The 22,322-nt window shown below is 36.6% G+C and overlaps 1 protein-coding gene across 17 annotated transcripts in view; it reads left to right on the top strand.

The window, feature by feature from the left end:
• Positions 1-19,331, top strand: part of ZNF385B (zinc finger protein 385B) — a 420,705-nt gene extending 401,374 nt beyond the window's left edge. For all 17 annotated transcript variants that reach the window (XM_054679159.1, XM_009443824.3, XM_009443823.4 and 14 more), the window contains 4 exons: positions 14,537-14,782; positions 15,579-15,757; positions 16,330-16,431; positions 17,844-19,331. In XM_054679159.1, the coding sequence (XP_054535134.1) occupies positions 14,537-14,782; positions 15,579-15,757; positions 16,330-16,431; positions 17,844-18,062 (746 nt within the window). In that variant the 3' untranslated portion in view covers positions 18,063-19,331. The remainder of the gene's footprint in view (positions 1-14,536; positions 14,783-15,578; positions 15,758-16,329; positions 16,432-17,843) is intronic.
• Positions 19,332-22,322: the final 2,991 nt, after the last annotated feature.

Raw genomic sequence — 22,322 nt, 5'->3', positions numbered from 1 at the left:
TCCTTTCACAGTCTATTCTCCACGCAAGAGGCAAAATGGTCTTATGAAGACAGGAATCAGATCATCTCTCTCCCCTACTCAGCGAACATACTTATGTTACATCCAAATTTCTCTCATGCTCTACCAGGCTGTATGTGATCTGGTGCCTCCAACTCCTCCACCTCACATCCTGCAATCAGACCCCAGTCTCACTGACTTTCTTGTCCTTGTTTGTTCCCGCTTCAAGGTTTTTAGACTTACTATGCTTTCTTCCTGGAACACTCTTTCTCCCAGAACTCCTATTATTTCATTCACATATCTGTTAAATATTGTAATTGCCTAACAGGTTCATCTTGCTTGCTGCACAGATAAAACCAATCCACTGAGAGCAGTACTGTGGTAGGAAAAGTTTAATAGTTGCAAGGCTAGCCAAGTGAGAGGATGGGAGTAATTACTCGAATCAGCTGCCCTGAAAGCTTGGAGGTTAGAGTTTTTCAAGGATAGTTTCATGGGCAGGGGGCTAGGGAATGGGAATTGCTGATTGTTTGGCAATGAAATCGTAGAGGTATGGAAAACTGTCCTCGTGGCTGAGTCAGCCTCTGAGTCAGGACCACAGGACTGGTTGAGTCATGAGTCATGGGTCTGAGTGGAGTCAGTCAGTTGAAAAGTCTGAAAAACATCTCAAAAGACCAATCTTAGGTTCTACAACAGTGATGTTGTCTATAAGAAAGATTGGGAAAGTCAGAAATCTTGTAACTTCTGGCCACAGGACTTCTGAGCAGTAAGGGATTGTAGAAAAGCAAGCTAAGAAACAATGGCTGGTTATTGTTTAACTACACCTATATCTTAGCAGAATTCAGGCCCCTTTAATACTCTTAATCTTATCACCTTTCAGTAGACTTACAAAACAAGGCAGGGAGGGTCAATTTTAGGGAGGAACTATTATCATCCTTGCTTCAAAGTTAAACTGTAAACTAAATTCCTGCCATGGTTAGCTTGGCCTACACCCAGGACTGAGTGAGGACAGCCAGCCTGTGAGAATAGAAGCAAGATGGAGTCAGCCATGTTAGATATCTCTGACTGTCTCAATCTTTGCAAAGGAGGTTTCAACACCACCTCTTCAGATAGGCCTGAGCTGACTCTTTACCATGACCAGCTTTATTTTTCTTCTTAGTGCACTTACTACTATGAGACATTATATATATTTTTTTCTTTTCTTTTCTTTTCTTTTTGAGACAGAGTCTTACTCTGTTGCCCAGGCTGGAGTGCAGTGGCAAGATCTCGGCTCACCGCAACCTCTGCCTCCCAGGTTCAAGCAATCCTCTTGCCTCAGCCCCCCTAGTAGCTGGGATTACAGGCACGTGCCACCATGCTCAGCTAATTTTTGTATTTTTAGTAGAGACGGGATTTCACCATGTTAGCCAGGCTGGTCTTGAACTCCTGACCTCAGGTGATCCACCCACCTCGGCTTCCCAAAGTGCTGGGATTACAGGCGTGAGCCACCACGCCTGGCCACTATATATATTTTTTACATATATAATTTATATATAGTTTTATATATGTTTTGAATATATGTGCTTTGATATTTATTACATATAATAAAAGTTTATGCATTTATTATAATGCACATTTTTTATTTAATAAATATACTTATAAATTAAGATTTACATTTAAATTAATTAAAATACATTTGTATATATAAATCCACACACACATACACACACACACACACACACACACACTAATTTTCTCTCTCCCCCACTAGATGATTAATTCCACTGAGTCAGAGACTTGGTATTTTTACTGCTAACTTCCATGCCTGATATAGTGTATAGCACATAATAGGTGCTCAATCAGTAGTTGTTGAATGGATGGATGTTTATTTCCTTAGGACAAATTTCTAGAGGGAGACTTTCTTGGTGAAATGATATTAACTTCATATATTGTTTAACAACAGTTATACTACTTTTCCACTCCACCAAGCCCAGATGCCTATATTGTATCTGCCCCACTTATTGTAATTTCTAAATCTTTGCCACCTCTCAGAGGCAGAAAATGATACTTCTTAGTGGCCTTAATTAAACCAACTTAATAAACCAAGACATACATTATCAAAAACAAAAATGCAAAGAAATTTTCATCTAATATAGGGAATCAGAGACCTCCTTTTGAGTGTCCATTAATTCTTCTGGGAATCAGAGAAGACCTGAAAATTCAGAGAAAACACCTATGCAAAATTTTTCTTAAAAGAAGTTTTGAAGACTATTGTCATTTACTTTCTTAGGTACATGCAAACTTGCAACTATAGGGGAGGAAAAAATAATTTTCTCTCCTTCTGAGTTCTTGGTTGGGACCGATCCCTGTAACAAAAGACAGATTAACATGAAAACAAAGAGGTCTATTAACATGTATACCTCATGTATTGATGGGAGGTACCCAGAGAAATGAGTAAATCTCCAAGAGGTGACTTTGAATTCAGGCTTAAATACAATCTTAAGCTATAACAAAGAAGGGTGTAGGGAGGCCAGTTATGAGGAAGTAACTAGGAAAAACACAGTAAACAAGGGTAAGGTTTGTTAAGTGGATTTAAATCAGTGCCTTCTCCATTTACTAAGAGTGTCTAGAGGCTAGAGTCATTCCTTCTTTTCTTGGTAGAGTGAGGGAGACACCCCAACAGATAAGAGTTTTTTTAATAGATATATACTTCTCTTACAAAAGAGTAACCTCTACTCTGGTTTCAGAGCTTCTGTAGCTGCTACAAGGATGGCATACTCTAGGCCTGCTACACAACCATTAAAGAATCACATCAAAGCAGACTTATTTATCTGGTTCTTCACAAGACGTGCCTGTAATATTCTGTATTAGTCCATTTTCATGCTGCTGATAAAGGCAATTTATAAATGAAAGACATTTAGTGGACTTACAGTTCCACATGGCTGGAGAGGACTCACAATCATGGCAGAAGGCAAGGAGGAGCAAGTCATGTCTTACATGGATGTCAGCAGGTAAAGAGAGAGCTTGTGCAGGGAAACTCTCCTTTATATAACCATCAGATCTCGTGAGACTTATTCACTATCACGAGAACAGCATGAGAAAGATCTGCCCGCGTGATTCAATTACCTCCCACTAGGTCCCTCCCACAACACATGGGAATTCAAGATGAGATTGGGTGGCGACACAGCCAAACCATATCATATGGTATGCTTTCTATGGCATCATGTAACTTAGATATACGAAGATATTACCATCCATTCACCTTTAGTCAACATGACAAACATTCAAGAAGGTATTTCTAAAACTAAGCATTCTTAGTCTAATATTCCTTAAAACAGAAGAGCAATAAGAGCACTGGCTCAGGGTTCAGGAAGCCTTTGTTTGAATCCATGCTCTATCATTTATTGAATGACTACGGGCAAGTTGCTTATTCTATTTAAGCCTTGGGGCTTTGTCTTTTTAAACAATTGGGGTTATCATAAGACAACATTTAGAGAGTGAAAAGCATGCCACAACCTGGGAGATGACTTGTGATGTGTATATCTGACAAAGGACTCCTGTTCAGGCTATATTTAAAGACTTCCCATAAATCAATAATGAAAAAGCTGACAACCCGGTTTTAAAAATGGGCTAAAGATATGAACAAACGCTCACAAAATATACAATTGGCCAATAAAAAAAAGAAAAGGAGCTCATTATCACTAGCTATTGGGGAAATACAAATTAAAACCACAATAAGATACCACCACACCTCCACTAGAATGGCTAAAATCAAAAGGACTGACAATACTGATACCATGGATTAGACAAGATGTGAAACAATTGAAATTTTCATACATTGCTGATAGAAATATATATTGGTACAATCAGTTTGGAAGACTGTTTTCAGAATCTACTAAAGCTAGATATGAATATCTTGTGGCCCAATAATTCTACTATGTATATATACATAACAAAAATGAGTATTTATGTCTACCAAAAAACACTTAAAAGAATGTACATAGTAGAATTATTCAAAATGGCCAAAAACTGAAAACATTTTAAATTTTCATCAGTAGCAAAATAAATAAATAAATCATGGCATACTCATACAATGGGATACTACCCAGCAGTGAAAAAATATCCTTCTGTCTATAATAATACAGATGAATCTTACAGACATAATGTTGAGTGAAAGAAGCCAGACACAAAAGAAATATATTGTGTGATTTCCTTATATGAAGCTTAAAAATAGATAAAACTGGTCTAAGTTAATAGAGGTGGTTATCTTTGGGGGAAATCTCAACTGGTAGGGGTTCAAGGGAGCTTCTAGGGTGGTGAAAACACTCTATATCATCAGGTGTATTGTATTTACGTGAATGTATACATACATTAAAATGTATTAAATTTATATATTTTATAGTACATGCTATATCTCAATTAAAAGAAAAAGAAAAAAGTTTAAAAGTACAGATAGTAACAGTTTCTATCTCATTATAGTGTTTGAAAAATAAATTAGATAATGACTATAAATTCTTAAAATAGTGCTTGGTCTATAGTGAGTGCTCAATTACTATGAGTGGTTGATTTGTGATTATTATTGTTACATTTACCATTATTGTAAGATATAATTGCCTGGAACAGCCATTAGGCTAGTATTTTTGCTCTGCGTAAAGCAAATTTTCAAATAATGACTGCAATACTGATTTCAGCTTTTAAGAACAATGGTTCAACCAACTTAACATTATTAGGTTTGTATAAAGGAAGTTTATTATTATAAAGTTTTTTACTTTAGTGTACAATGTTTTAACACTTAAAACTGCATTTAAGATTTTTGTTTCCTTTCAGAGTAATAAAAATTTTTTAAATTACGTTGAGGTACAAAGCATCGTTAATCTTACAAAACAATATTCTTCTGTTTTAGTGATAAAATAAATACCAATCAAATTAACAATGAGATACCATATTATGTCTGTTGGATTAGTAAAGGCAATAGATAATTAGGCTGATAAAGGCACAGGGAAGCCACGATCTTTTGTGACACTCCTAAGAGTATTCATTTGTATGACCATTCTGGAGGGCAATTTGGTATATGCATCAAAAGCTCAGAAATGTACACGATCTTTGTCCCAGCAATTTTTCTTCAAAGTTCATGTCCTGAGGAAATTATCAGATGAGTTTTCAGAGATGTTTGCATATAATGCTGTTTATATAACTGGTTTATTGAATATATGAATTCAATGAGGTACAAACATGATAGCCTATACAGCCATGTGTTGCTTAACAATGCAGATACATTCCGAGATACGCATTTTTAGGCTATTTTGTCATTGTGCAAACATCATTCAGTGTATAGTACTCACACAAATCTAGGCAGTACAGCCTACTACAGGCCTAAGCTAAATAGTTTTAGTTCCTTCTCACATTGTTAATAAAGACATACCCGAGACTGGATAATTTTTTTTTTTTTTTTTTTTTTTTGAGATGCAGTCTCGCTCTATCTCCCAGTGGCACAATCTTGGCTCACTGCAACCTCTGCCTCCTGGGTTCAAGAGATTCTCCTGCCTCAGGCTCCCAAGAAGCTGGGATTACAGGCATGCGCCAACATGCCTAGCTAATTTTTTTTTTGTATTTTTAGTAGAGACGGGATTTCATCTTGTTGGCTAGGCTGGTCTCATACTGACCTCAAGTGATCTGCCTGCCTCAGCCTCCAAAAGTATTGGGATTACAGGTGTGAGCCACTGCGCCTGGACGAGACTAGGTAGTTTATAAATGAAAGAGGTTTATTTGATTCACAGCTCAGCATGGCTGGGGAGGCCTCAGGAAACTTACCACCATGGTGGAAGGGGAAACAAACACGCCCTTCCTCACATGGTGGCAGCAAGGAGATGTGCCGAGCAAAAGGGGGAAAAAACTCTTATGAAACCATCAGATCTCATGAGAACTCACTCACAATCATGAGAACCAGCAGCATGGAGGTAATCATGCCCCCATGATTCAATTACCTCCCACCAGCTCCAGCCCATGACATACGGAGATTACGGGAACTATAATTCAAGATGAGATCTCGGTGGGGACACAGCCAAACCATATGAACTATTTAGCTCCTACGCTACACACCTATATAACAGGTTACTGTACTAAATACTGTAGGCAATTGCAACACAATAAGCATTTGTGTATCTAAACATAGGAAAGGTACCATAAAAATATTGTATAAAAGATTAAAAAATGGCATACTTGTATAGAGCATTTACCATGAATGGAACTTGTAGAGGTGGAAGTTGCTGTGGGTGAGTCAGTGAGTGAGTTGTGAATGTGAAGGCCCAGGACATTCCTATACACTTACTGTACTAGGATATTACTGTAGACTTTATAAGCACTATATGCTCAGGCTACACTAAATTTATTTTTAGAAAAATTCTTTCTTCAGCAATAAATTAACCTCAGCTTAATGTAACCTTTTTACTTTATAAACTTCAAATGTTTTTAAACTTTTGACTTTTTTGTAATAACACTTAGCTTAAAACATAAACACTGTAGAGTGCTACAAAAATTCTTTATATTCTTATTCTCTAAGCTCTTTTCTATCTTTAAATTTATTTATTTATTTAACTTTTTACACTCTTTTATTAAAGACTATGACACAAACACCCATATTAGCCTAGGCCTACACAGGGTCAGGATCATTAATGTCACTGTCCTCCACTTCCACATCTTAACCCACTGGAAGTTCTCCAGGCACAATTACACAGTGGAGCTGTCATAAATGGTAACAATGCCTTCTTCTAGAATACCTCTTGAAGAACCTGCCTGAGGCCATTTTACAGATAACTTTAATTTTTTTATAAATGGAAGGAGTACACTCTAAAATAATTATTATAAAAAGCATAGTATAGTAAATATATAAACTAGTAACACAGTCATTTATTATTAAGTATTATATACCTTACATAATTGTGTGTGCTATACTTTTATATGACTGGTAGCACAGTAGGTTTGTTCACACCAGAATCACCATAAGCACATGAGTAATGTGTTACACTACAACATCATGACAGCTACCACATCTCTAGGCAATAGGAATTTTTCAGCTCCTTTATAATCTTATCGGACCACCATTGTATATGCAGTCTATCATTGACTGAAATGTCATTATGTGACACATGACTGTACACTCTGTGGAATCTCCCTTTCTCATTCCTCAAGGACATTGTCAGATATCAGAAAGTCTGGTCCTATTTGAAACTTTAGGCTCTTATCCAATTGAACACTCCCTTTTTTCTGGCTCAGGTTGAACCATGAAAAGGGGCATGGTCTGCTCTTTCTTCCATGTTCCATGCTTTCTGTTTCTTGCTCTTTCCATTGTTAGGGATAAGAGGAGGAATTAGAGGAGAAAAAGGGGCAAATGCTTTTGTACTTAATGACAATTATGGTTGTCCTCTGAGTGGCAGATGTCCAGATGCTGTCTGACTCTCTCAGGGACAATGTGTGAATTCTTCATAAGGCTTGTTCCCTGACCTCTTACAACCCTTCCTCAGCTTGTGCCACTAAAGGTCCACACTTCAGCCTCTTGCTGCCAAGGTCCTAGTGATCAGACTTCTTATGTTGGGCACTAACAACATGATTTGAGCCAGGCCACCTTTCAAATCATCCTGTTGGCCCAAAGAAATCTTACTCAACTTTGTCATGCCAAACTGAGATTATAGGTTCTTCTCCTTCTTACCTTTCTTGCTCCAACACAATCTCCCTGCGACCACAAGTGAGGAACAAATTGCCAAGACCTGCAGTAGTCTAACTAGGGAATGAAATCCCAGTGTCCCCTTCTTACCTGCGTTTCTAGCTTTATTAGTTTGGGATTCAGAAGCTCCCAACCAGACCAGAAATTCATGACTCTAGTGAGTCCTCCCATCTTCAGACTACTTTATAAGGCCTGGACAGGTGGGTGATAGGGTGCTGGCAGCTGGACCAATTCTACTAAATTTTATAAATCCTGCAGGACTGTGTTGGGGGTTTCTGAGGAACTTTCTCTAACATACTGTAATACTAAATACCAGTTGCTTTCAATTCTCAGTTGTGTCCTTCATTGAGGCCACAGAAGTCTCGTTCGGTATCCTTTTAACATTAACAAAAGTGCAAACCAGAGATAACCAAAATATCAAAAGAAGATTGCTGAATATAGTACATTCATATAAATAAATATCATTTGGTATTAGAAATCTTAATCAAGTTCTGCATTTATTGTCATGGAAAATGTTCTTGATTTATTCCTAAGTGAAAAATATTAGTTACAGAACAGTATGTTTCTGTATATTCATATTTGCTATCATGTAAAAAATAGTGTAGAGTAATGTATACCAAAATATCATAATGCTAGTTCAAAACTATTGCCTGTGATCCAAATATTGCCTGCCACCTATTTTCATAAGTAAAATTTTACTGGATCACAGCCATGCCAGTGGCTGCTTTCCTGCTACAAAGCAGAGTTGAGTAGTTACAACAGAGACAGTATAGCCACAAAGCTTAACGTGTCTTCTGGGGCTGTACAGAAAAAGTTTACCAACTTTTATTCTAGATGATAGAATCATGAGTAATTTTAATAATTTAAAATTTTTGTCTGACTTCATATTTTAAGTTTTCTGCAGTGAGCATAAATTTATTGTATAAAATATGTATCTGTTATTAAACCACTGAATTCTGATTAGAAAATCTTATTACATAAATAAAATTAAACTCAAAAGCAAATCTTACAAGTCAAATAATAAAAATTTGATTACAGCTTTCAAAGTTCTAATTCAAAATATAGGACCTACATTGTAGGTAGAATATTAATTTTTTATTGTTTTTAAAATTAAGACCTATGTATGGACATGACTCTTCCATATGCCAAGAGGATTGGTTTCTTAAAACTTCTTTTTAGAGCTTCTGGTATGTTCTTTTTATCTTAGCATATTAGTCTTCTGAGGCTGTGTTTGAGTAATATAGTGCTAAGTTTGATGAATAAGGTGGATTAATTTGAGTAAAGATTTTGGAGTAAGAAATAAGGGTGATACATTTTGAAGACTGGTTTCTTTACATGGCTTATGAAGTGGACATAAAAGGAGTATCAAAGAAAAGAGTTTTCAAGCATTTGGAGCTTTGGAAAATAAATGAATCAGTATGGAACTTCCCAAGGACACTACTTTGAAGAAATAAATTCACTTGGATGCATAAATTATGGATATTTGTTACAACGAACAATTCTGATGTAGCTAAGCAAATTTTCCTTCAAAATCCTGTAGGATAAAGCCTTCTAAATGTGTTTGAGTAATCAAGAAATAATTAGGACAGTCAGAAAACCTGCTAATTAACATTAGGTGAGGGAATGCTTGAAAATGGAATTCATCTTAACCAGAAGTTCCAGATGACATGCATCTTTATTAAGAGAAACAGAAGTAAACAGTACATTAATTAAACTTTCAAATACACAAAGAGGCTTTTAAAATACCAGTAAAGAATGAGGAATAATACAATGGATTTTCATAAAAATATCAAGCAATTAAGATAAGAAATAATAAGATTAGGCTTTGAAGTTTATACATTTGCATATTGAGAAAGAATGCCACTATTCAAATATATAAATATATCAGTGACTTTTCAAATTTTAGGATCTGTTTTATTGACTAGATAGTATCTATCCAATAACAGAATTTCCTAAATAGGATAAAATCATTTACACATTTCCAAAGTCAACATTTTTCCTTAATATTCTCAAAGATTAAGACTCTGGCCTATCTGAGAAAAAAAATTTAAAACATAATTTATCTGAATTTTAGACCATGTAAGTGTTAAACATACTATACATCTCAATTTTAAAAGGAAAGTGTCTGCCCTTAGTATATGTTTTAATAGTTTTAAGATATTCTCTGCCTTCTGGCTCAATTGACATCTATAATAATATCTCCCATTACACTTGTTGCGAGCTCTATGCTCAACTACCAGGTATTCACCAAGAAAACCCCAAGATTTCTAATACCTAGGTATTTCCTTATGTTTCTGCTTCCAGCCATTCACTTCCCACTCATTTTCTGCCCACTCATTTTCTTTCTTTTTTTTTTTTTTTAATTATACTTTAAGTTTTAGGGTACATGTGCACAACGTGCAGGTTAGTTACATATGTATACATGTGCCATGTTGGTGTGCTGAACGCAGTAACTCGTCATTTAACATTAGGTATATCTCCTAATGCTATCCCTCCCCCCTCCCCCCACCCCACAACAGGCCCTAGTGTATGATGTTCCCCTTCCTGTGTCCATGTGTTATCATTGTTCAATTCCCACCTATGAGTGAGAACATGCGGTGTTTGGTTTTTTGTCCTTGCGATAGTTTGCTGAGAATGATGGTTTCCAGCTTCATCCATGTCCCTACAAAGGACATGAACTCATCACTTTTTATGGCTGCATAGTATTCCATGGTGTATATGTGCCACATTTTCTTAATCCAGTCTATCATTGTTTGACATTTCGGTTGGTTCCAAGTCTTTGCTATTGTGAATAATGCCACAATAAACATACATGTGCATATGTCTTTATAGCAGCATGATTTATAATCCTTTGGGTATATACCCAGTAATAGGATGGCTGGGTCAAATGGTATTTCTAGTTCTAGATCCCTGAGGAATCGCCACACTGACTTCCACAATGGTTGAACTAGTTTACAGTCCCACCAACAGTGTAAAAGTGTTCCTATTTCTCCACATCCTCTCCAGCACCTGTTGTTTCCTGACTTTTTAATGATCGTCATTCTAACTGGTGTGAGATGGTATCTCACTGTGGTTTTGATTTGCATTTCTCTGATGTCCAGTGATGATGAGCATTTTTTCATTTGTCTTTTGGCTGCATAAATGTCTTCTTTTGAGAAGTGTCTGTTCATATCCTTCGCCCACTTTTTGATGGGGTTGTTTGTTTTTTTGTAAATTTGTTGGAGTTCATTGTAGATTCTGGATATTAGCCCTTTGTCAGATGAGTAGGTTGCAAATATTTTCTCCCATTTTGTAGGTTGCCTGTTCACTCTGATGGTAGTTTCTTTTGCTGTGCAGAAGCTCTTTAGTTTAATTATATCCCATTTGTCAATTTTGGCTTTTGTTGCCATTGCTTTTGGTGTTTTAGACATGAAGTCCTTGCCCATGCCTATGTCCTGAATGGTATTGCCTAGGTTTTCTTCTAGGGTTTTTATGGTTTTAGGTCTAACATTTAAGTCTTTAATCCATCTTGAATTAATTTTTGTATAAGGTGTAAGGAAGGGATCCAGTTTCAGCTTTCTACATATGGCTAGCCAGTTTTCCCAGCACCATTTATTAAATAGGGAATCCTTTCCCCATTTCTTGTTTTTGTCAGGTTTGTCAAAGATCAGATGGTTGTAGATATGCGGCATTATTTCTGAGGGCTCTGTTCTGTTCCATTGGTCTATATCTCTGTTTTGGTACCAGTACCATGCTGTTTTGGTTACTGTAGCCTTGTAGTATAGTTTGAAGTCAGGTAGCATGATGCCTCCAGCTTTGTTCTTTTGGCTTAGGATTGACATGGCGATGCGGGCTCTTTTTTGGTTCCATATGAACTTTAAAGTAGTATTTTCCAATTCTGTGAAGAAAGTCATTGGTAGCTCGATGGGGATGGCAGTGAATCTATAAATTACCTTGGGCAGTATGGCCATTTTCACGATATTGATTCTTCCTACCCATGAGCATGGAATGTTCTTCCATTTGTTTGTATCCTCTTTTATTTCATTGAGCAGTGGTTTCTAGTTCTCCTTGAAGAGGTCCTTCATGTCCCTTGTAAGTTGGATTCCTAGGTGTTTTATTCTCTTTGAAGCAATTGTGAATGGGAGTTCACTCATGATTTGGTTCTCTGTTTGTCTGTTATTGGTGTATAAGAATGCTTGTGATTTTTGCACATTGATTTTGTATCCTGAGACTTTGCTGAAGTTGCCTATCAGCTTAAGGAGATTTTGGGCTGAGACGATGGCCTTCTCACTCATTTTCAACCCTATTCTATGCTTATCCAAATCTGACCTTCAAAACCTTAAAAATGTCACTTCTTTAACGAAAGATGTCTCATTCTTCCCAAGCAGAAGTAATCATTTTCTGCTCTATGCTCTCACGCCTCTTACCAGTTTCTGTTGTAAATTAGAGATCTTTGAATGACTGTCTCATTTCCTCCTGCTATGCTGTAATTTTCTTATAGTCCATACTTACTGTATTTACTATTCTCTTTAGTGTCTAGCACATTGTCAGCAATTAACATATTGTTAATATGTACTTGTTAATTCATAAATTACCCCTTTGAAAACAAGATATGAAAAGGAAATCTTTTTCTTAAAGAAATAGGAACAGAGAGAAAATATATAATTTTATACATCTTCTCAATATGACCTAAATCAAATGATTGTTGAACAGGATAGATATTTTCACTTACGCCAAATAAATATACTTTAAAAGCTAACCTACAATTGTAAAACAAAGCAACTGCTATTTCACATCTAGGGTGACTGTTGTGTACTTTTATATCACTAGTGATATATTAAGTCCTCCTTTTGTGCTGAAATATTAGTGTACCACAGACTGATCAGTTAGAGAAAACATCATGCTCATTTATGCCACTTACTAATCTGTGGGACATTATTGAATTTTGAAAAGGCTCAGTTTCCTCATCTTTAAGATAGGAATAATCATTTTGAGCCTTACCTATTTCACAAGTTTTCTGTGAGAGCTAATAAGACAATGTAAGTGATAGCACTTTGTAAACTGTAAAGTTCTATATAAATTTAAAGGTTTATGAGGGACATTAGTATAAGGGACATTATTAGTAATATGAGAGAATGCTGTCAATGGCTGAAACAGATCAGATTCTTTTAGATCAAATTCATATGAAATGCTTGAAGCAAGGAAAGATTTTAGTATGTAATAACTTTAATTTTCATCACAAGGAACTGAGTAATTCCAAATATTAAGATTACTGAATTATTTTGCTGCTTTATGAGTTCTGTAAGATTGCAAATTCAATCTGAGGGATCCTTATAGATGAGAGGGTTCCAGGCCTAAAATATTCTCCAATCTAATTTGCTGACTATTACCAATTAGGAAGAATCATTTTATGTCCTTCTCTCACACTATAGAGGTCAGTTTAATAAAAGTCTAAGACCTTTTCCATCATATTTTTTGTCATCCTGAAGTTTTAGTACAGTCACTGAAAGGGAATATGGAATGTGCAACCTAAGAATAAAAAAGGATCTCAGTATTCATTTATTCTAAGTAACACCCAGATTTGGAATCCCTCCATAGCACCCTCTAGCTGTGTCTAGTCTCAACCTGAATGGATCCAACTCAAAAAAAAAAAAAAGGATGGAAATCAACTGCTGATTCCTAAATCAATTTGGCTTTTCTTTATATAATATTTTAGTAGAAATATGATCTCCCATCATTTGCAATGTGTTCTAAAAGCTTAGGTTTACCCATATACAGAACCTTGTAACATACACACAGAAACACACACCACATTGCTGTTGCCTAGTCTCTCCTTCCCTCTTAGTCTTCTAGGCCAATGGTATACAATTCCAAATTAGCTAGGGCAATTAGCAAATATATTCTCGGATTTAATTTCCTTTCTGTCTTTATGGGAGTTAATCAGCATATCTATAGACATTTTCTAAGAGTACCAGCTCTACTAGGATTAAATGTGTGATGGATTTTGCTGTTGCTTACAAAGCCCCAGTTTGTTTCCCAAAGGAGTCACTGAACAGAGCCTGTCTTGAATAGCAAATGAACTTCAATGAGTTAGATTCTGTTAAAGTCACTCTGACTCTCACAGCCTGCACATGGGCCTTGAGGATTATAAGCATTTAGTAGCTACATGATCAAACTGCCAAAATGTCTTTAAATGACTTGGCTAATCTTCATACTGTGCTTATGGTTAATGTCATTATTTAAAACTTTTGATTTAGACTGGTGGTAATTAATAAGGATAATGAATGGAAGCTTGGTCTCTTATATTTTGGATAAATTGCATTGCCATCCACAGAGCAGCAAAAACTTAACTAATCATAATCAAAACTAACCATGTTTCTTCTATCCCACAATCCACAGTTAAAATTTTAACTTGGTATAAAAATTAAGTTTAACTTATCTCTGTCATAATGAAACATAAGTAGTCAAATGAAACTAACATGGCCTACTGGCTTCTTTCATGTTACCTTCATATCATGTAATTGTATCAGAGGGTAGGTGGTTTTGTTTAATAATAAAGATTTCCTTGTAGAGTAATTTACGACTCAAGGATGTCAGACAGAAAGTTACCTGCTCCAACCGGGAGAACAAAGTCATTTTTCCTAAGTCATCCTTATCTTGGGATGACCTAACATGGAAACTGACGGCATAGTGTTCTGTTCGATTTAAACATAGAGGTTGATTTCACCTCTATAAACTGAAATCTATGCTGCAATAAAAACTTCACATAAGAATCAAATTTCTATTTTTAATTCATCTATGGTGATTTATCTTTGTTTATATGATATATGAGGCTTCAATACGATCTCTCTGTGTTTCTCTTAGAAGATAAAGGGAAGTTAAAAGCCAGCAGTTCCAGTCAGCCATCAAGCTCTGAAAGTGGCTCATTTCTCCTCAAATCTGGCACAACACCCCTGCCACCTGGAGCAGCCACTTCTCCCTCCAAGAGCACAAATGGAGCTCCCGGTACTGTTGTTGAATCAGAAGAAGAAAAAGCCAAAAAATTACTTTATTGTTCACTATGCAAAGTGGCTGTGAACTCCCTGTCACAGCTAGAGGCACACAACACAGGTTAGCAGCTATCTTTTGCATTTAAATAATGTTTATAACAAAACCCAACTTTTCCCATCAGAATACCATATCTTTTGTTGTTCAGACCTTAGGTTTGTTCCATGCTTCTCTACTTTTTTGATTCAAAGGAGTGATTTTAGAAAAGTATGATCATATGACTTTGGAACTAGCAAGACAAAAGCAGTTTGGAGATCAAACTTGTTCTATTCTTTATTTTCTTAAAAACATCTAATACTGTCCAAAACTCATTTTGATGAAGTGACAGAGATGAAGATAAATATGTATGCACAATGTTCACTGCAATACACTTAAAAGAGAAAAAAATGGAAACAACCTAAAGCCCACCAGTAGGGAAATACTGAATATAGTAACCCAATATGATACATGTTAATCAGCCATTAAAACATAATGATCAGAAAATATGTACATGATTTGCTATGTGAAATTTTCAGGATATTTAATTAGTATGATCCCCATTTTGAAAACTGTTTTTAGTACATTAAAAAAAAGAATCTGACAAGAAATACCCTAAAATGATAATAGTGGTTACCTCTGAGTAGTGAAAATATGAGTCATCTTTATTTTCTTATGTTTCTCTATATTTTCTTTATAATATACGCTTACATTTTTCCATTTTTTACAATAACGTGTTAAATTTAAAATCAGCATTAAAGTGATCATTTTAAAAAAAGCATTGGGAATTTTAGCCTGCAGGTAAACTTCTCAAGGATAAGAAAACAAAGAGCTTTATATAATTCTTGGATAGCTATTTAATATGTGTCTCTTTCTGTCTTAGGATCTAAACACAAGACCATGGTTGAAGCTCGTAATGGGGCTGGTCCAATTAAATCCTATCCTAGACCTGGATCAAGATTAAAGATGCAGAATGGCAGTAAGGGGTCAGGACTACAGAACAAGACATTTCATTGTGAAATCTGTGATGTTCATGTTAATTCAGAAATTCAACTCAAACAGGTAACGTATCCTGAATTAGTAAACATTATTGTTTTAGGTCACCACTTGACTGTGTATCTTCTCATCTATAGAATGGTTTTTACTGTGCTCACAGTTAAGTTGACTAACTTTTGTAGGATGCAGACAATATGCAACATATAGGTGCTACATGGAAGAAAAAGTCAGTATGAAATATTTGAGCATCTACTGTTACTATATGTCAGGTTCCAGGCTAGATGTTGGAGAGATAGGAACAGTAGTCACTGGAGCCTACAGTTGAGCAGGAGCTTCTGGTAAGGTAAGATGTTAAGCCTATCTTCCAAAGGCTCAAAATCTGATTAGAGAGACTCATCAGTAACAGTGGTAATACCAGGCAAAATCTGATAAGGGCTATAGAGAACAGGAGGGGGACAGAGGGGCATTACAATTGAAGGAGGACTAAGTCTTAATTTAGAAATCATAATGATTTTACCCACACCGTCGTGGAACTATGGACCTAGAGTTGGCAATGGAGAAAATAGCTACCTAGAAATACGTTTTACATGGAATAAGACTCACATTTCAGTCCAGCTAATGCATCAAACTTTTTTCAGCACATTTCTAGCCGAAGGCATAAAGATCGAGTTGCAGGGAAACCACTGAAGCCAAAATACAGCCCTTACAACAAACTCCAGCGGAGCCCGAGTATTCTAGCAGTAAGTTTACCTCACCTGCTCACCTGTTTTGTGGGGCAGCCTTGCTGGGTTGGGCAGCCACTGTGGGCAAGGAGGGCATAGAGTCTAATGATCATGAAAGGTTTCAAATTTAAATAGCCCTCATAGACAGAAGTTTTAGAATGAACCGCTTAGTTCCTGCTATAGGGCAACTTACTTAGAAAACAGAAACTGAACCTCTTTAAGAGCTAATATTTTACTCTTTACCAAGTTGTTTTCAAAAGACTATCCTCTTTAGCATATAAAGTAAAGGCTCAAGAACAAGGACAAGTGACGCCTAAGGAATCCTGGAATGCTGAACCTGGAAAGAGGGATTTCTTTCATAAAACAAAAATCCATCCATTTAATTTAATATCCTCATGCTTTCTGTTTTTTTTTTATTATTATTATTATTTGGCATGAGAAGGTAAAGCAGTGTCTGTATCGTGTGCTCTCTCCATTCTAGCAGGCATGTTGGTAATTAGCCTGTTTTACCTGCTCTCAATATGTGCTATTTTCAGTGTCTTTGCAAAAACACCTAGGGACTCCAGCAATAAGTGTCATATAAATACCAAGATGGATAGATTTCACAATCTCCCTGGGACTGGGCCCAGTGCAGTGTTCAGTCTGAGGATGAAGCTGAGCTTGTCCAGCTGGAGGCAATTCTGAGATTACCTTCCAGCTTCTCCAAAGCCTCTGTCTGATGCTGCAAGCAGGTGTTACCTGCATTAAGCAAATCCAGCTTGCAATGCTCCTCCTGATTGCAAGAGAGAGAAATTAAGGATTGATTTCTTCACAGGAGGATTCCATCCTGGCATTCCGTTAAATAGAGAGTTTCTACCCACTTACAATCATTCTCAACAACAGAAATTTGATTTAGCTGTGATTTTTCAAGGACTACTCATTAAGTAGCCAGTGAGAGAGGTGTGAACTCACTGTTTTCTGGACTCTTCAGGGTCCCTAAAGTCCTGAACTCATTACCTAACCTCAATGCAGCTTATCTAAGAGAAGGGAAGGATCACACTTATTCTCAAAAAACAAAACAAAACTCTCTAGGTCTCGTCATGGTTTAAGACAAGCCTGAATTTTGCATTGAACTTCATCATCTAAGCAGGAAACTTCTGGGCATGTTTTTTTTCCTGGTGAGCAGCAGCATAAAATAGCTTTAGAATTTATTCAGAGGCCTTTCCCTGTGCCCTAGCACACAGGAGCAAAGACCACCAAATAAAAGAAAGCTATGCCATGAGCCACTGAAACCAGCATTGTGAAAATAATCATTTCTTGACTTCTGAGAGTGAAGATTTTCAAAATTTAAGACTTCTTAATGTTGATGTTTTACTTATGAAAAGATGCCTGTGGTGCTGTTATTCAAAAACAGGATCTCCACCCCATTCCTGGTTTTCTCCCTCCCTTAGGCAAAACTTGCATTCCAGAAAGATATGATGAAGCCTTTGGCCCCAGCCTTCCTGTCCTCACCTCTCGCAGCGGCGGCAGCCGTGTCCTCAGCGCTGTCACTCCCACCCCGGCCCTCTGCCTCGCTCTTCCAGGCTCCAGCCATTCCTCCAGCTCTTCTGAGGCCTGGGCATGGGCCCATCCGTGCCACTCCTGCCTCCATCCTCTTTGCTCCGTACTAACGTCTGCAAACCCCAAGACGTTTGAGGCCAGTAGGAAGTTGAGAAAGAAAGCCACAAGGATTCAGCAATTTAAGCAGTTTGTGTTGCAGTACCCCCATTCACCCACAAAATGCAGCCCACCACCCAGCTCCCCAATTCCAAAGAGAAACACATCACTAGATTCACGAGGGCTTTTAGAGACTGCTCCTATAATTGAGGAATCTGAGCAGCATAGGCTTTAAAATCTCCCTATTTCCTCCCCCACCCTACCGCGTTCAATTTGTGTATCTCAGATATTTGATTTCTTGAGCATGTATTGGTCAGAAAGAAAAAGAAAGAAAATCATTCTCTATTTTTCCATGGGTATGATCTGGCTTAAAACAATATGGAATATTTTCCTGACAGACTTGAAAACTAGGATCTTCCTCAGATGTCTGTAAATAACTCTGGTATCCAACTGGGTGTATTCTAGTGTGGAACAAAAAACAATGAACACAAGTGCTTACTTGTGGATACTATCTTACCAACAGATCACAAAGTTCTCTTTTTGGTGTACTGTTGTTGACAGGGATTGTGTACTGTTTCGACCCAAGTACTGTTGTATCCTGTGTAGTACTAGATCTGTATCTCTTGTCTGAATTAAACATTTTTAGTTGCTGTGTAAATGTTAGGAAGCAAAGTAGCTTTGAATTTTCTCTTTAAGAGAATAAAAGATAAAATAATGTATTTTCTTTATTTCACATTTTATTTGGAGATATTTAAATGAAATAGAAAGCCATATAACATAGCTATAATTACTACCTGTTTGCTATTTTTGTTTAACTTATTTTGTAGCTTCCTCACTGGTTTGTGTTGCTAAGCAAACGTATACAAACAGAAAAAGAGCTTCCTAAATTGCACATTTTTGCACCTCTTGTGCATTCTGCAAGAAGACAATGAATCCATGTATTTCTATATAAGTATCTTCATTTTTAACCTGTTTTCATTTGTAATGATGCTACATAATTTTGTGGCTCCCTAATGCAATAATGTACAGAAGATAAAAAAATTTATAATTGAACAATTTGTCTTTCTGTTCGCTGAGTATATTGCAGGTCATGCTCCCATGCCCCCCTTTCTAAGCCGATATCAACAAGACTGGAATGTTTGTGATATCAGGGGCAAGAGTTATCATAAAACAACAAAATAGAGTGGACTCTTTTAGAGCATCTATATCTGCAACCTGTAAATGGTAAAATGTCTGTGTATTTTTTTAAATGTACCTTTTCAATAAAAGTACAAAAAATAAAATCTGTTTGTATTTTCAATGTTTTTTTTCTCCTGAGACACCTCCAATTTGAAATCATCTGATGAAAGATTTTTAGTAGGTGCAAAGATTGCTTCTTACATAGCATTTTTAGCTCTTGTTTGCAGCATATTTATTTGTCATGTTTATTCATTACTGTTCACAGCATCTGCATGAGGTGAAATTTTACTGCCATTTTCTCTCTGAATCTCTAAGAAGTTGGGCCAAAGTTGTTGAGTCACCCAAAATCACAGTAGCAGCCTGCAAAAAACTTTGGACTCGGATTTTTTTTAACTTACTGTGGGCCCTCTAAATCTCTAGTTCATCTTTTATTGGTGTCCATGGCATTTATGATCTCTTTTCAGAGAATTTTATTCCACTTCTCCTCCTTTGCCTTCTCCAATCAGCACATCCTTCTTTTCTTCCACCTCATTCTGTTGCTTTTAAGTACAAAGATCAATATATCACTGTGTGTTCTGGTAAATTATTGCTGCTTACAAGACTGCTCTAAAACTTAGTAGCTTAAAATAATAGCCATTTGATAACTAGTTATATCAGAATTTCATGGGTCAAGAATTCCAGCAGGGTTTGGCTGGGCTGTTCTTCTCTTCCCGGTGGCATCAATAGAGTACCTTTGTTAGTATTCGGCTCTCAGGTGGGCTGGGCTGGAGGGCCCAGGATGACTTCACTCATATGTCTGCCCAGTCAAAAATGACTGCAAGGTTGAGCCTTACTGGAACCATCTACCAAAGGACTTCCATGTGGCCTCCGCAGCATCCTCCTTGTTGTAGCAGCTAGTTACATAGTAGCAGAAAGAACATTTTAAGAGTCCTGGGTAAAAATCAAGAAGTAGTGTTGAAACTCCCAGCACGTCTTCTGCTGCATTCCATTGATCATGCAAGTCACTAAGACCAATTCAGATTCAAGGGGAAGAAAATTAGACGTCGTTTCCCAATGTGAAGAAGAAAAAGAGTCTGCCACCATCTTTAATCGACCACACTGTTATAGAATTTGGAGGGGAGTGGCTACAAAACCATTACAGATCCTGTTTCTCCCTACCCTGCATGCAAACCCTGTCAGTTTTTAAAAATGAGAATTAGAGTGGGACTTAGATTCTCATTTCTAAAAATTTAAGGCCAGTAGGTGGCAGTGTAGCTGTGATGCATGGCAATAGACTTCCTCTTTGAGTTTATCCAACTGAAAATTGTTGACCTTAATATTTTAGTCTTATAATCAGGTTTCTTTCAGACTCTAGTAAGATTTCAGTTTGATATTCAGAATCTGGTGTTTTTTAAAAATATGACTCATTTGAAGTCTAACAATACTAGTTACACTTAACCTTGGTTGGACCTTCAGTTGGGATTTATAGACAGCATGCCCTGAAGGAATTGTGTTTCCATTTAACACTTTGGAGTACTTTTTATTTTTATTTTTAGGGACTTCAGTGGCCATGATATTTTGTTTACCTTTCATTATCCTACATTTCATTAAAGCTTACTGCAATCCTCAAAAATTTGTAAATGGCAGTATTTAAATAGACTCAGGAAATTACTGATTAGATCTATAGAGTCAAGATTTGTTAAAATTACCTCAGGGAAGAAGTACAAAAGAATACCAGTTAATTAAAATGAATGCTTTCAAAAGAAGCCATGAGTAGCTTCAAGCAATTATTTATAAAACACTATTAAACACATATATCTCATCGTCCACCCTGATTCTGAAGTGCTAGTGTGGGTCAACCCTGGAAAGGATATACGTATTTGAACTAACACCTCTTCCTATGCTATTTCTAATGAGAAAAGAGTGCCACTCTACTTCACTTATTGTGAAAGTTAAAAAACATACTGCTTCCTCTGACACAGTCTAGTTCTGGTCTCTGTAGAATCGGAAAACCGGTCTCAGGTAGGGTTGCCAGATAAAACATAAACTACCCAGTTAAATTTGAATTTCATAAACAATGAATAATTGTTTGGTGTAATATTTTAAATAATGTTTAGTACAATATTGCACATTGCAGAAGTATGTTTCATAAATACACATGCAATATTTGGGACCTACTTATACTAGAAGATTATTTATTGTTTATCTAAAAGTCAAATTTAAGTGGGCATCCTATATTTTTATTTGCTAAATGTGGCAACCTTTTTCTCAGGAGGATTTCTCCTCATCTCAAGAACCATGATGCTTTAGGAGAGAAACAACCTCTTGAGTATTAAAAAGAAAATAATGAGTTTTTTAAAGGCACATTGTACTATATACTCACAAATAGGCAAAGGAAGGAACCTGCGTGAAGTAAAAGTCAATGATATATTGACTTTGCATAGGACCAGCAAGGGGGAAAATGTAACTGCAGATGCCTCTTACTTAAAGCTACAGTGATAGCTGTTTATCAAAATTAAACTATTGTAAAAGGAAAAAACAAAATTTTAATTTGTCTTATTCACCATCCACAGCACCGTTGATTTTCTTTTCTACCCTAAATGAATTCTGGCTTTTCAGAGCAGAAATAGATACGGTTATGTCGAATTTTTCTCTCAGATAGTGTTTAAAACAAAACAGAAAAAAACTATACTGCATTCAATGTCACTGGGAAAGAGAACCAAGAAAATTCCCACTGGAAAAACGAACAAACAAAGGAGAAAGACCTGACAGAGCATCAGGTGGAAATCCTGTTGTGCAGACTCCCAAAGGGAGCCTAAAGAGACTGACCAAGGAGATTGAATTTGGGGATCTTTTGGAAAATGGGCACCCACTGCCTGGGGTGCCATCAGGGAGAAGAAACATGTGGGGAGGAAAGAAGTGTCCGGGAGCTGTTTGACGGATAAAGATTAAGTTAGCCTCAAGGAATATACACCGTAGATAAGCACAGGCATCTTCAGGTGACAGGGTGAAGGATTTCACTCCATCTCTGCAGGTCTGTGTGGATTCTGGCCTTTCTTAACAGTGTTTCTTCCATCTGATCCTTGTTTTGTTAATATGATGTCCCTCGATGTCAG

This window comes from Pan troglodytes, chromosome 13, assembly GCF_028858775.2.
Source record: "Pan troglodytes isolate AG18354 chromosome 13, NHGRI_mPanTro3-v2.0_pri, whole genome shotgun sequence".
In the NCBI taxonomy this organism is placed as follows: domain Eukaryota; kingdom Metazoa; phylum Chordata; class Mammalia; order Primates; family Hominidae; genus Pan; species Pan troglodytes.
This window is presented reverse-complemented; position numbering and strand designations above follow the sequence as displayed.